The sequence below is a fragment of the Saccopteryx bilineata genome, chromosome 1 (genome assembly GCF_036850765.1).
Source record: "Saccopteryx bilineata isolate mSacBil1 chromosome 1, mSacBil1_pri_phased_curated, whole genome shotgun sequence".
NCBI lineage: Eukaryota > Metazoa > Chordata > Mammalia > Chiroptera > Emballonuridae > Saccopteryx > Saccopteryx bilineata.
In genome coordinates this window covers 159683294-159698998 of record NC_089490.1, presented here as the reverse complement: position 1 = coordinate 159698998, position 15705 = coordinate 159683294, and the positions used below count along the sequence as shown (strand labels likewise).

General features: G+C 34.9%; 1 protein-coding gene across 2 annotated transcripts in view; it reads right to left on the bottom strand.

Moving 5' to 3' along the window:
- Nucleotides 1–2230: 2230 nt before the first annotated feature.
- FZD3 (frizzled class receptor 3) overlaps nt 2231–15705 on the bottom strand; it is a 98573-nt gene continuing 85098 nt past the window's right edge. For both annotated transcript variants that reach the window (XM_066278596.1, XM_066278597.1), the window contains exons 5-7: nt 13417–13565; nt 10665–10898; nt 2231–3109 (exon numbers count right to left, since the gene is read on the bottom strand). In XM_066278596.1, the coding sequence (XP_066134693.1) occupies nt 2896–3109; nt 10665–10898; nt 13417–13565 (597 nt within the window). In that variant the 3' untranslated portion in view covers nt 2231–2895. The remainder of the gene's footprint in view (nt 3110–10664; nt 10899–13416; nt 13566–15705) is intronic.

Genomic DNA, 15705 nt, shown 5'->3' with positions numbered 1-15705 from the left:
TAACATGGTCTAAACTAAATACTGTTATTCAAAACAATGAATTAACAATATTTAAGTAAATCTTGTGTAGCAAAATTAAGAAGTAAAAGTAACTGAAATGTCAATACAGCATTTAGATATATAACCAGTTAGTTTCCTAGAGAAGATGCAAATGAATACATAAAATTAGGAAGCACAAGGTTAAGATTTTCTTTAAAAAAAAAGGATTTTCATAGTGCTGTTCACTTAACTGTCTATACTTGGCCACTTGTACAAGAAAGCCAATTAACATTTTGGCAATTGATAATATAATGCAGATGGTGATGACTGACAACGTCTTTGAGCTCAAACTGGTACCTTCTATTTTAACTTATTTTTGTTTCCGAATGTTGGTGTTGGTCCTCTCACACTGTTTGTTCCGGAGAGATTCCCAGAAAAAGCCTCATGAATTAATTACTAATTTATTTATAAATGAGTTGTTATAAATTTGGCCTCCAGAGGAAAGGTTTCCTAAATGTTAGGTCTGTGGGAATTCCCACTGTCTGTCTTGAGCGCTAATTCAGTTCAAGAAGAAAGACAACAAAGGCAGAGGAAAAAGAAAAACATTTTGGACCAAAATGTTCAAATATATCTCATGAAGAATCAATAAAAATATTAGTATATATGTACTTTGAAAGAAACAACATGATATACCAACAATTATTATCAGAAAACTGACTTCTGTCTAATAAAAGCTACTTTTTCAACACCTAATTTTTTGGTACTCTTTGTTTTTTTAAAAAAGAGTAAAAGTACACATGAATTAAACACATGTCAAGGAATGTATTATAGTAGCCCTCCAATAAATCTCTTAAGTCCTCAATAATCTTAACCCCTTATATTTTACCATTTACAGTTTTCAAAAAGCTTTCAGATGATCTTTCAGTTGATCCTAGTTGACAATTTAGTGAGGTAGGTATTTATCTTCTATCTTCATTTACAAACAAGGGAACTGAAGCTCAGAGAGGTTGACTTTTTAAAGGTCAAAAGCCAGCATAAGAGAAAGCCACACCTCTCTGGAGTGTAGAATATTTTTTAAGGTGTCATTCTTGGATTACCTGCATAAGAATCACCTGTGGTATTTCTATAACTACAGGTTTAAAGTCTTACCACCACCTTTCAGTTACTGAATAAGAATCTGTAGGAGTAGGGTCAGCATTCCACATTTCATAATAGACGAAATAAAGTGGAGAACAACTGTATATCAGGTAACGATGTAAAAGCATAGTATTGAGTCCAGCTAGATTTTCACATGATAGAATATGACGCCATCAGATCATCATCAGTGGCCCATTAGTTTCAAGGAGCCTACAGCCTGGCTGCAGATTAGAATCACCTAGAAAGCTTTTTTTTTAAAAAAAAAAACAAAACAAAAACAAACAAAATAAACAACTACCAAATTCTCATCTGAATGAGAGGAGGTGTGGGGCATCAGAGGGTCCCCAAATGATGATTCTTATCTGTTTTCAGGGTTGAGGACATGCTTGTTCAAAATGTTTTTCTATAAAACACAGCCAGCATTTTCAGAATTTTTCTTCCCCTTCTGATCAATTTCATGCCTAATAAAGTTCCTGGGTTTTACTGTCAATTATTTAAACATTAAAAAACAAAGTGTCAAACATTTCTGAGTTGATTTTTTTAAGGTTAAAAGATACTTCACAGTAAGACTAATCATGCTTCATTTAGCTACAATGCTTTTCAGATACACCAAATAAATGACCACTTTGGACTTAGGTCATATATATTTCAGCTGTAAACAGGACGGCTCCAGAATATGAAAATAAGGTGGGGGGCAAAAGCTGTAGCCTATTTGCTTCCGGGCAAGGCGAGTATAATCAACTCACTGAGAGGAGGGGCCTGGGGGCCAAGATCTGGTGGCTTTGGCAAGATCACATCTTGCTGTAGAAAGATACAACAATGAATACAGAGAAAAACACTTTGCCATTTTGTAATTGTGGTTATACAAAAAAACCTTATAAAGTGTGATGCTTATCTTATTACATGCCTCCACAGAACAGATCTGAACATAAAGTTCTCTATGAATCAATACTGCTATCTGGGAAAAGATGGCTACAAATTATTTTTCTATCATGCAAATGGATAAGTTATAAAAACACTGCCGGTAAAAGTAATATTTACAAAAGTAATAAAAACAGCTCAATTATGGGGGGGATGCCCATTGATACTTCTAGTCCTTTATCTCTCTGATACCGTAGTGGAAGATTTTATATGTATATTTGAGATTGATTTTGGTAGAAGTATTTCTAGTCAGATTTGGTCTAAATAGGAGGGAGGTGGATTTCTGACTTGATAAAATTTCGAATCAGATTTTTCTGTTGATCTTATACTCTATTAGCTAAAATACCTTTGCTGATTTATCAAGTTCTCCTACAGTTTAAAAACACAGTTCTTTTTCACTTAATGGAAATAAAACTACAAAGTCCTACCATTTATCTGAGAAATAAACCTTGCATAGAAAATTCCTTAATTCTGACATTTTATTACCAGAATGACCAGAATTGTCATCTCACGACTAGTTAATATTATATGAAACTTCACTACAAAGCAGTCACCACACATTGAGGATTTTTCTAAATATAAAATAGTGGGTTTATAAAAAATGCTTACCAGACAAATAATTATCTCTTCATACCTAGAAATAAGAATTATTTATGTGACAATATAATTCTTAGCATTTTGGATGCCTTGACGTTCCAAGTTTGATGCAATATAAAAAGCAAAAATCTACTGTTCCCATGGACACGATCTGCACCTGACTGAACGCATGATACATTGCGAGTTACAGCAATTAGTCATGCAAAGGCAAAGAATAAAATCTGCTTTGTAAACGGCACACGTTCTCCACCTTCGTACGATTTAAGCACTGGTCCCATCTTCCTCAATAACTCGATTCATGCTGGTGCCGTGTGTGATGTGAGTCAGAGGGTTATTGCTGAGGTCTCGGATGCTGCTGTGTCGGGACTGCTCGTTGAGCCGGTGGGAACTGCTGTGCCTGGAGTGATCCGTCAGCCGCGACATGCTGCCGTGAGGTAGTCTCTCCTCCATCCCTCTGTGACTGCAGGGAGTGTACCTAACGGAGGGGAGTTCATTTTGAAGTGGGTGACAAAATACACTAGAGAAACAATACTAACACTTCCCATGAAAAGGCTGCATGATGGGAAATAATTAGGAAACAGTAAGTGAGAAAGAAACCACCTTTGATGGTTTACAGTCATTTCATTAATGCTGTAGAATTACTCATATGGCTAACCAAAAAAAAAAAAAAAAAAAAAGGAAGAAAAATCTACTCGTTACATTCAGAATTAAGGTCCTATTACCTGCAAAAGTACAGAAGCTAAGGTTAACTTTTCTCATTCAAAGGAGTTTCAGGTTATGGGGTGAGTTCAGGGAGAGAAGGAACAACAGTAGAAGAAATATGGCAGTGAACCAGGAATTCTAGAAAATTGATTATAATCAGAAGTACAGCAACTCAAATTTTATTAAAAGACTATGAAGAGGGAGCATATAAAATTAAGAGGAGAAATTAGTATAACAACAACAAAAACAAGATGAGTAAATAGGCAAGCAGGGAGCCCAGTTCACAGTTAAATAAATGACTATGTAAATAGTCTTGATTACTTTTTCCAGAACTATGAGGATGCCACGCTAGTTCATAAAAAGTACATCTACTTAAACATATGTAACAACATCCTAACTAACACACTGCAATATATATTCCTGCCAAAGCAAATTATCTTGGTACCCTGACCCAAAACGGAGCTTTTAAATATGTCAACTGGGCTACATTGCTTATCATGGGCTGTCTTCTCCGCCATCATTGTACTTACCTTGAAAGGCAGTAGTGGGGAGCTGTTAAATTTTCTTTTGTTGCAATCCTGACTCACTGAACCCCCACCAGAGGTTAGAAAACTCAAACTCATACAGACACACTTTTAAAAAAAAGCATTTAATTTAGGATAACAAACTTCAAAGAAAATTAAACTAAATGTAATTTATAACTTTAATTAATATATTAAATTTTAAGAAACGTTTCTAAAAATAAAAAGAACATAGCAGGCCATTTCCTTTTTAAATAGTCATCAAAAGAACTAATCAGCAGCAGCTGAAGACCGCTTGGCTGTCAAAGCATTCATTTATCATTCTCTCATAGTTATAACAAATTTCATGACTCAATAATCATTTATAAAATTTAAAGATTTTTTTTAAGTGAGAAGGGGGGAAAGGAGAGAGATGAAAAGCAACAACTCGTAGTTGCAGCACTTTAATTGTTCATTGATTGCTTCTCATATGTGCCTTGATGGAGGGGGGCAGAGAGGGAGTGCTCAAGCAAGGCCAGTTACCCCTTGCTCAAGCCAGTGACCTTGGTCTTCAAGCCAGGGACCATGGCAATGATCCCACGCTCTAGCTGGCAACCCGACACTCAAGCGGATGAGACTGCAACCATGCTGGTGACCTTGGGGTTTCAACCTGCGTCCTCAGCATCCCAGGTGGACACTCTATCCACTGTGCCACCATCGGTTAGGCAAAATTTAAAGATTTTAGTGACTGATTTATGCACTACTGAAGAGATCTAGTTTTATAGCAGTGCTTATTAAATAATGTTTTCATTAGATCACAGATTTTAAAAACTGAGAAGTCCTTTTACAAAAGAAAGCATGTCTGTTGTTTCCAGTTTTAAATTTGATTTGCATGTTTTGGTAAAATAATTACAATGTTAAATGTAAATATTTCAGAATGAGCTTGTTATTCTATTATTATTGCCCTAAACTGAGTGATTTTTCCAAATATGATTTGCCAGCTAATTTGAAGATATTACATCTCTCAATGACTTCATAAGTATCTGTTTCAAATAAATACCTAATGTAGCTCTAGCAATAATATCAAAGTAATTTTTTAAAAAACCCAAATTTCTATTTAAAAATAGGAATTGGGTATTTTCTAAAATGAAACCTAAGTCTTTCAGTAATAAATATGACTCAAAGAATATATTTTTCTTTTTTTTTTTTGCATTTTTCTGAAGCTGGAAACAGGGAGAGTCAGACAGACTCCCGCATGCGCCCGACCGGGATCCACCCGGCACGCCCACCAGGGGGCGACACTCTGCCCACCAGGGGGCGATGCTCTGCCCAGCCTGGGCGTCGCCATGTTGTGACCAGAGCCACTCTAGCACCTGGGGCAGAGGCCACAGAGCCATCCCCAGCGCCCGGGCCATCTTTGCTCCAATGGAGCCTTGGCTGCGGGAGGGGAAGAGAGAGAGAGGAAGGCTCGGCGGAGGGGTGGAGAAGCAAATGGGCGCTTCTCCTATGTGCCCTGGCTGGGAATCGAACCCGGGTCCTCCGCACGCTAGGCCAACGCTCTACCGCTGAGCCAACCGGCCAGGGCCAAAGAATATATTTTTCATAGAAAAATTTACTATATTGAGTTATGTCTAATTATTTGAGTGAAATATTATGGCTATTCACAAAATTCTAGAATATAAACAACCCATCTATGGATAATTAGGAATCAACTACATAGAAAAATAAATGTAATTATAGTATTTAATCTCAATTGTATATGTGGGAATTACCAAGTTTATTTGTCTTTTCACAATCATTTTAAAACACTGTGACCATATAATATAAAATATGAAAATGTATATTAATCTTAAGATAAGCTTAGGTAAAACAATAAGGATGGTTAATTTGCTGAAAAGAAAATATAGTATATTCCAAAATTAAAATGAAAAAACTTGATGATTTACTCTTTTTTATTTTTATTTTTTATTTTTCAGAGAGAGAGAGGGATAGACAGGGACAGACAGACAGGAACGGACAGAGATGAGAAGCATCAATCATTAGTTTTTCATTGTTGCAACACCTTAGTTGTTCATTGATTGCTTTCTCATATGTGCCTTGAGCAGACCGAGTAACCCTTTGCTGGAGCCAGCAACCTTGGGTTCAAGCTGGTGAGCTTTTTGCTCAAATCGGACGAGCCCGTGCTCAATCTGGCGACCTCAGGGTCTTGAACCTGGGTCCTCTGCATCCCGGTCCAATGCTCTTATCCACTGCGCTACCGCCTGGTCAGGCGATTTACTCTTTTTGATTCTCTGTACTATTTGTTACCATTAATATAAATAATTCATTTCACTAGTATCTTATTATGCATTCCCTTGCCACCTACTTTTACCATCCTCATCACTCATTCCCAAACCTCCACCTACTCATTCATCTACTTACTTTTCCACTCATCTTCTCATTTAACTACCAATTATTTATTCTTTTAAGTTGATATATGTCTAAGGGTATTTACCTAAGTGTATTTATTTTACATAGCACTGAGATTAATAATTATCCGTCAGGGAGTCTGGGCCAGAGTGAGTGTGTGTGTGTGTATAACTCTCATAATCAATATACCATGAGATGATGAGAAAAAGATGACCAAAAGATAATGTTAACAAGTAAACTTAAAAAACTGATGAATGCGAGAATAAATCTCCATGAGATATCGTTGTGAATTAGGAAAATCCTTGTGTAGAGTGTTAGGTTCAATGCTCTGGGGTTGTGAGTACGGCAGAGTCTCACGGTGTGAGTGCTCATGCCCCACATTACAGAACGTCCTTAGTAGGCTGCCACTATGAGGTCTGAGCCCTGAATTTCTGGAAAATGTTCACACTATTTCTAAAATCATTAGTTATCAATATATTTGTCTCACTGTGCTACATACTCTGAGAGAAATACAGAGATGTCTGTCTCCTAGTTCTCATTCTACAGAAGCTGCAAACTTAGCTAAGGAAAGGCAGCTATATCAAAAATAGGTCATACCAAAAGAATGATTAAAAAGGAATTAATTAACTGCTATGGATATGAGAATTAAGTAGGCCTTAGAGGCGGAGTATGGTTTTCCAAGCAGGGAGGTGGAAAAGGCCATTACATGAAGTTATAACCTATCCTCTGGATTCCACGACATTTCTTTAATTGATTTCCTCACATGTTTTTAGCACTTTCTCTGAATCACATGCCGGCTATTCTTCCTGTATTGTTATTACTGTAAAGATTTACCAAGGTCTTGGTCTTTTTTTTTTTTTTTTTTTTAATGACTCAAGGGATTCTATCTCACAATTTTAATTACAACTCATACTAATTATTATAAACTTTCTTATCCAACCTCTAGTTTCACTCATACTAGAGGCTGAAATCCCCTATATTTCATTATCTTCAGAAATTCTCTACTTAATATAAATTTATCTTTTGTTATTGCCATTCACTCACCCTATTTATCTTCTCTGATCTTTCCTTTTTCTGAAGTTCTATAACATCAGTCATCTCTAGCACTCACTTTCAATTACATGCAGGCTCATACTATTATTTAATTGGTTCTTATGTATATGTCCTATCTTCCCTATGAGGTAATATGCATCTAGAAAGCAGAAATTACACTTTCCCTTTCTTCTATAGATTTCTTTATATACAGAATGTCACATGCAAACACATTGGCATTGCACTATAAATAATCATTCAATTCTTATTGAAAAGAAGAATGAGGCTAATAATATTGAATGTCAGATAATGCTGATAGTTATTTCATGGAGGATGATGTTGACAAAGGGTAATAATCTACAGGACTCTCTTATTCCCTCCCTCCTTATGAGTATCGTAAGATAGATCCCCTAACTGGGCTTACTTAAAATTTCCTTCTCTCCTCTGCTGTCACCAAAGTGATTGTTCTCAAATCCAAACCTAATATTATTAATCATCACAATTCCCCAAATGTATACACTATGCAGTAGCCATACTCCGGGACCTAAAAGACTTCAGTCTCCCTTGCCCCTGCATATACTGCATATACTGTGTCCTTGTCTTTATTTTCCAACTGCATCCTAGGAATCCTATTCAAAGTAGAAGTGCAATGTTGTTTGTGAAGTTTCCTCTGACCTTCCGTGATGAGCAAGATGGCTTTCTTCTCTGGGGTCCTAGAACACATTGTATATCATTTTATTATACCCATTAAGGTGTATTATAACTGACTGTTCACTCTCTGTCTTCTATCTCTGGGTCCCTTGCACTTAGAAGAATGCTTCTTATATAGGAGTGCTGAATGGGAAGAAAAAGGCAGGAAAGATAAAAGATCTCTGAATGTGGTTAAAAACATGGTATAGGTGAGTAAGAAGGAGTAAATAAGCAGCTACCCAAGAAATGAACAGAATAGGTGGGAAGGAAATATTCAAAATTTCATTTCCAAATCAGGCAAGGAAAGGAAAAAGAATGGATACAAGACAGAAACTATGTCATAGTCAGAGAAAAACTGCGGCTTTATAAAACACAGAGTGGCTGACCCAGTTAGAAGACAAAAGATCTGCTGAGAGGATCTAAAAAGAACGTTAAATATAGGAATTATATCCTACACTAGGATAGAGAAGATAGAGAAAGGGTGGGATGAGACTGAAAAGATACCAGACAGTTGTAGAAACAAATGTTTTAAAGTTAACAGAATGCTTTCTATTTTAGGAATAAGAATTTTCATTCTTTGTTTCCCAAACTAGAAATCATTACAACAAAAACAAAAACAAAAAAAACTCTGACACAGTCTTTCTCTATAGTTGTTATTAATCCATCACCAATTCCTATTTTTTCTTTCTTTTTTTAAAATTGATTTTGAGAGAGAGAGAAAGACAGAGAAAGAGAGAGAGAGAGAAGAGAGTGAGAAGCATTAACTTGTAGTGGCTTCACCTTAGTTGTTCATTGATTACTTATCATATGTGCCTTGACTGGGAGGCTCAAGCTGAGCCAGTGACCCCTTACTCAAGCCAGTGACCTTGGGTATGAAGCCAGCAATCTTTGGGCTCAAGCCAATGACATTGGGATCGTGCTGATAATCCCACACTCAAGCTGGTAACCTCAGGTTTTGAACGTGGGACCTCAGTGTTCCAGGTTGACACTCTATCCACAGCACCACCACCAGTCAGACTCCATTCCTATCTTTTCATTTCTTCTTTCTAAATATTTTTCAGATCAGTTCTTCCCCTTTTCCTACTGCCATTACTTTCCTATTAACCTTCATCTCTCAAATGGAATTATTGCAAAGCTGCTAAGATAAGTTTCTAATCTGGTGTCTCCACTGTTAAATTTAACAAAATGCATCCCCTTCTCTCATTCTCTCTGTGAAGCTTTCTCTGACCTGCACCCTTCCTATTTTTATAAGTAAAATTTTATTGGAATATAGCCATTCCCATTTTGACTACATAATGTCTACAGCTGCTTTCATGCTACAACAGCATAAATGAATAGTTGCAACAGAGAACATATGTCCCACAAGCCTAAAATATTTACTATGTGGTTCTTTATAGAAAATGTTTGCCAACCTCTGGATTATACAGTCTTCCCTTAGTATCCACCAGGGATTAGTTCTAGGAGCCCCATGGATACTAAAATCCTTGGTTGTTCAAGTCCTTTTATAAAATAGTGTATTTGCATATAACCTACACACACCCTCCTATATGCTATATACTTTAAATCATCTCTAGATTACTTATAATATCTAATACAATGTAAGTGCTATATAAATATTTGCTGTACTATACTGTTTAAGGAATGACAAGAAGAAAAAATGTACATCTTCAGGACAGACACAACCACTGTAGGTAAATTACATGGTACATGTCAGCAACAAAGTAACACTTTTTTCACCAAATACTTTTGATCTGCATTTGGTTGAATACACAAATGCAAAACCCATGGATAAGAAGGGTCAACTATACCATCATATTTATATTTTACTTTATTTTATTTTAATTTTTTATTTATTCCTTTTTTTTTAGCGAGGAGAGAGAGAGAGAGAGAGAGAGAGAGAGAGAGAGAGAGAGAGGAGAGACAGAGAGAGAGAAGGAAGGGAGGAGCTGGAAGCATCAACTCCCATATGTGCCTTGACCAGGCAAGCCCAGGGTCCCGAACTGGCGACCTCAGTGTTCCAGGTCGACGTTCTATCCACTGCACCACCACAGGTCAGGCTATATTTTACTTTAATCGTTCACTTATAATAATAACAGAAGTTAGTATCAGGCACTTACTGAGGACTGGCACTGTCCTAAGCAATCAGATATATTATCTCATTTATTTTTTACAACATTTCTAAAGGGGCAGATATTATTACTATTTTAACTATATAGATGAGGAAGCTGAAGATTATCATTCCAGATCCCATGTTTTTAACCACACACTAATAGTGACTACATTATCTTTTTTAATAGACTGTGAGCTTATTAAAAACAAAGAGTATGTCTACACCATCTCTGTATTCCCAGAACTGTGACTTATACAGTAGGTATTCCAATAACTGTTTGCTAAATTAATCTTACTAAAACAACCACTTTCACCCTGCCTTCCTCTCTGCTCAGTACCCTTCAATGTCCTCATATTGTTCACTGAATCAAGTCAAAACTCTAAACTACTCTGACTGGCTTTAAATTGGATCATAATCTGGGGCAACTGTTTCTAGTAAAGTTCAAAAGAGTTTTGAATAATGTACAATTTCTTCCTTTTTTTAAAAGAAAAATAACGTACAATTTCTATTTCAGAATTGACTGCCCTTCCTTCTGCTATGTGACTGTATTTCAGTGTATGAGATAAACCAGGCTACCAATAACTCACCTGCCATCCCGGGACCTGTGGAGGCTGCCATGGTAGCTGCTCACTTTGCTGTGGACACTCCCTGCTTTGCTCCTCTGATCATCCACCATAGCCAGCTGAGTTGAAGAAGCATGTGTGGATGTTCCTTGCGTGGAAGTTCCTCTTGATTTTCTTATAATAGGAGTATTTGGGTCCCTTAGGAGGGACTGAGCAAAATCAGGTTCTTGGAGTACCTGTCGGCTCTCATTCACTATCCTAGACAACAAAATACTAAGTTTAAGATAAAGATCACTATTTCTAAAGATGAATAAACAATACTTTTGTGACACATTGATGTTATTCTTGAAATTAACTGCTCTCTACATAATGTCTTTAAGACAGATGTAAGATCACATTGTTGGCAAAGAAAAGAATATAACAAAAATTCATGTCAATCTGTCCCCTAAAGTAACAGATGGAGAGAGGGCTGCACTAGAATAAAGAAATAAAATTTTTAGTTCCAACTGTGTCAATAAATATGTGATCTTGGGCAAGCCACTGTCTCCTTTCCTTCATTTTCCTCATTTCTAAAATAAAGTTATACAATTTAATTATTTCTAAAAAGTCCCTTTCAGCTAAAGAATTTTATGATTCAAAAGGACCCTGAAAAATTACAAAGATATTACTATAAAGTAGAGAAACTGTGTTATTGCATAGTTTATAGAAGTAGGAAGCCCTCATCATAGTAGATACATTTTTTAACTTGTAAGAGCAATTGCTTCAAGGTTACAAGTTGATTTTATGGCAGAAGCAGTTGTCTAGTGCTGGAACAAACATGAGGGGTCATAATTAGAACAAAACATATGAAAAATTAATCAAAGTAAATATATAATTAAGTCCCAAACACATTAAAGGCTTAACAGAAAAAATTTAAAGGGATAAATTATTGTCAAGAACAGAAGTGTTTACTATGAAAGTGTTAAAATCAGATAGATGTTTATGACAATAAACAAAGCAGTTATTAAATTAATAAAAGACCCAATTAAATACTTGCAAAGATCAGTGTCTCCGTTTATGTAAATGAGTGATTATGAGAATCAGAGTTAAAGTTAAAATAAGATTAACAATTTCATTTAAAAAATATTTTATTTATTTACTTATTTATTTAAATTTCAGAGGAGGAAAGACAGAGAGACAGACTCCCCACATGGCCTGTGACCAGGATCCACCTGGCAACCTTGGTCTGGGGCCAATGCTCTGCTTATCTGGGGCAATGCTCACAACCAATGCCTGAGGTGGAGGCTCTACAGAGCCATTCTCAGCCCTGGGGCCTATGTACTTGAACCAACTGAGGGCATGGCTGCAGGAGAGGGAGAGGAAAAGAGAGGATGGGAAAGAGGGAGGGAGGGAGGGAGAGGGGGAGGGGTAGAGAAGCAGATGGTTGCCTCTTCTTTGTGCCCCAACTAGGAATCAAACAGGGGACATCTACACTATAGCCAACATTCTACCATTGCCCCAACCAGCCAGGGCCAAGAAATAAATAAATATATATATATATATATATATATATAAATATATATATATATATATATATTTTTTTTTTTTTTAATTCATTTCAGAGAGGAGAGACAGAGAGAGAGAGAGAGAGAGAGAGAGAAGGTGGGGAGGAGCAGGAAACATCAACTCCCATATGTGCCTTCACCAGGCAAGCCTGGGGTTTCGAACTGGCGACCTCAGCATTACAGGTTGAGGATTTATTCACTGCGCCACCACAGGTCAGGCAAGAAGTATATATTTTTAAAATGTGATTTTATTTAAATCTAAACTGTTTAACAGAAACTGCTAATTACTAATATTTTAGAAAATATAGATTTTTTTTGTTATAGAGGCACTTTAAGTTGTATAATAAAGGTGCATTGTGCCATACAAGGCATAACATATTGTAAACACAGTCTTAAGGGTTTTATGGGTTGTCCATGAAAGCCCATTTTCCATGGACCCTAGATGGATTCCACTAACTCAGATTTCAGATATAGTATTCATATAAGATTTACACTGTGTAAAAAGTTTGAAAATAAGTTGTCTGTGAATATTAAAGAGTTTTGCTTTATTTTATGAACTAAGGGTTCAAAAAATTAAAGATTCCTTAAATATGCTCTCCAAAGACTGCTTTCGCAAGCCTCACATTTACCATGATATTCTAATATGCAGTATGGCCATCTATGAATTGAATTAAAATACTTTCTTAAACATATTTCATGTTATCTAACAATATTTTTTCTATTTTGGCTTTAATGTGTACTACATCAGAATGGAATAACATGCTAGCTCTTATATGGTACACTTGGAGAAACAATGAATAACTGGAAATAGAAGCCTAATCTAATACCTTTGACCAAGGCAGCTAACTTCTCTGTCTTTTTTTCACCTGTAACACAGAAATGATAATATGCCAACCTTCACAGGAATATCAAGAAGATAAAATAAGAATATATAGAAAAGCATTCATTTGTTTTTAATTTTAAGAAAAATTACAATTTGGATTTTAAAATTAAATATTGACCTTCCCTCAAATATTCTGAATTAGTAAGGAAGAGATCTTAAGCCCAATTCTACTTGGTTATCTTCTCAAAATAAGTTTTTAGCTACTGTGTCGATCTTAACTGATGGCATCTGAAGTTATAATCTTATTGGAATACTTCCTTCAAATCCAAGTTATTTTCATGTAAGCAACACACAAAAAAAATCATGTGAATGTGAAGTTTGTGAACACTGATAAATTACTTCAACTTACTCTTTTTTTCTACGACCATGAAAAAAACTGGCCCATTCAAAGCATGTCTTTTTGCTTCCAACCCAAAAAATGGAGGGGATACCAACTATGAGGGCCATCAGGTATTTCATCAGAAAGAGAATCAGGTCTGGACGACTCATATGGGTGACCTACAAGAAGGGAAAGACAAACACCTTAAATACATAAAAAGAACTATCTATTAAATGCCATAATCAAATTTTCTAAATAAAACAAACAATAGTAAAGTAATTCTACAAATTTGATCTTTTCACTCATATAGTTCAAGTTAATTTTCTGGTTATATGGAAAGATACACTTCTGAACATTTGACAAAAAATTTATAATTTATATATATTTTTCGAGTTTTATATTTTTCTTACTAGCACACACTGGCTACCTTCTAAATAAAGACATTATTCATGTCCAAATAAACCATGAACAAGAATAGCAGTTCAAGTAGTACCTGTATTGGCCAATTTTGCTAGCCCTATCTTTGGTAAACACAATATAAAAAAGTTATCTTTAATATGTTCTTCCATCTACCTACTTCATCTCTACTGCTAGCTTTCTGTCTGCAAGCTTCCTCTTCAATCTATGCACTATTTGAAAGCGCATTTTCTAGTTTCTAGTCAGATGAGTTTTTCAAAAATGTCTTTTTATGCTGGTTTCAAGTTTAATTATTGTGGTCAGATAATCTGGTCTATAGACTCCAGTTACCTTAACTTTTGGAGACTTATTTTGTGATTTAGGACACAATTTTTCTAAGTATTCAAAAATACTGCATTTTCTCTATTTGCTGGGTACAAAAGTTTCTATGTGTATTAGATCAACTTCATCAGTTGTGTTGTTCAAATCTTCCCTGTATTCTTCATTAATTTTAATAGAGGTATGCTAAAATCTTTCACATAATCAGTTTTCCTTCTGATTTTTATTTTCAAGCCTACATGAAGTCTTACGTAAATTTCAGTAATGCTCTAGCTGCTTATTTTACTTTATTAATACTCTTCACCTTCAACTGTATTTTAGCTGACATTAATATTGTAACATTAGCTTTTCTTCCGTGTTAAAATAGCTCTAGCTGTTCTGTCCATCTGTCCTAACTCTGTCCTCTGGAGATATGAAGAATACAGCTACCATTCCAGAAGTCTTAGTCAATTCTGGAGACACCCTGACAGAATGGAAACTTAAAAACAGTGTAAGTTCTGGGAACAAAGACAGAATAAGACTATCCTGAAAATCCAAAAAAATCAACTGAAAAAAACAAATAAAAACAAAGGATTCAGTAACTAAGTTGGGTAAGATTAATATACAAAAATCAAAAGTTTCTTAAATATTATTAATATCAATAACCAGGTAAGAAAAACAATGAAAATAATTTAATTTATAATCTTAAAAGAAACTATAGGACACCTACAAATAAACCTAATAAGAAAAAGAAAATGATAAATCCTATTGGACACAGAAAAACTTAAGTAAATGAAGAAATATTCCATATTTCTACATGTAAAGGTTCAATATTTTAAAGATATTAATTTAATTATCCCCCAAATAATCCTATAAACTTGAAATAATCCAAAAAAATCAATAAGATTTTTCACAATAATGTGAAAAGTTAAATAACTACTTCAAATAAATGAGGAAAAGATAGCTTGTTCAATACATAACACTGGGATGGTTGGCACTCCACCTGGAAACAAATAATTTAGACACCACCTCACACAATAAGAAAAAAAATTATAGAAACTTAAAAATAAGATATAAAACTATGAAAAGCATAAAGAACATTTATATAATAGGAGGCATAAAAGGCCTTTTTAGAAGAGAAATATGAAACAAAGAAGATATATATATAAAACTAAAAGATTGACAGTTCTGACTACTAACAACTTAAAACTTCTGCAGAACATGTAACCATAGTGACTAACTAGGAATATTAATTTTATTACTATAAAATTAGTTTTAGTAATAAAATTATAGTAATAAAATTAATTTTATTACTATAAAATTAGATCAATAAAGCAATCACAAGAAAAAGAAATTGAAGGAATAAAGATACAAGAAATTAAAAGACAAAAATAACTAATAAGCCCCAAAGTTGGTTATTTGAAAAGAATAATAACCATTCTCTACCCTACTTAAAACAAAGGGAAGAAAATAGCCCATGTGTGTACACACATAAACAAGTAGAAATAAGTAAACAGCTACAAAGAGAACAAAACTAAAGTAACATTAAGAGATTACTTTGCTCAATTGCATGCAAATAAACTTTGAAATTAACAGAAAAAATTA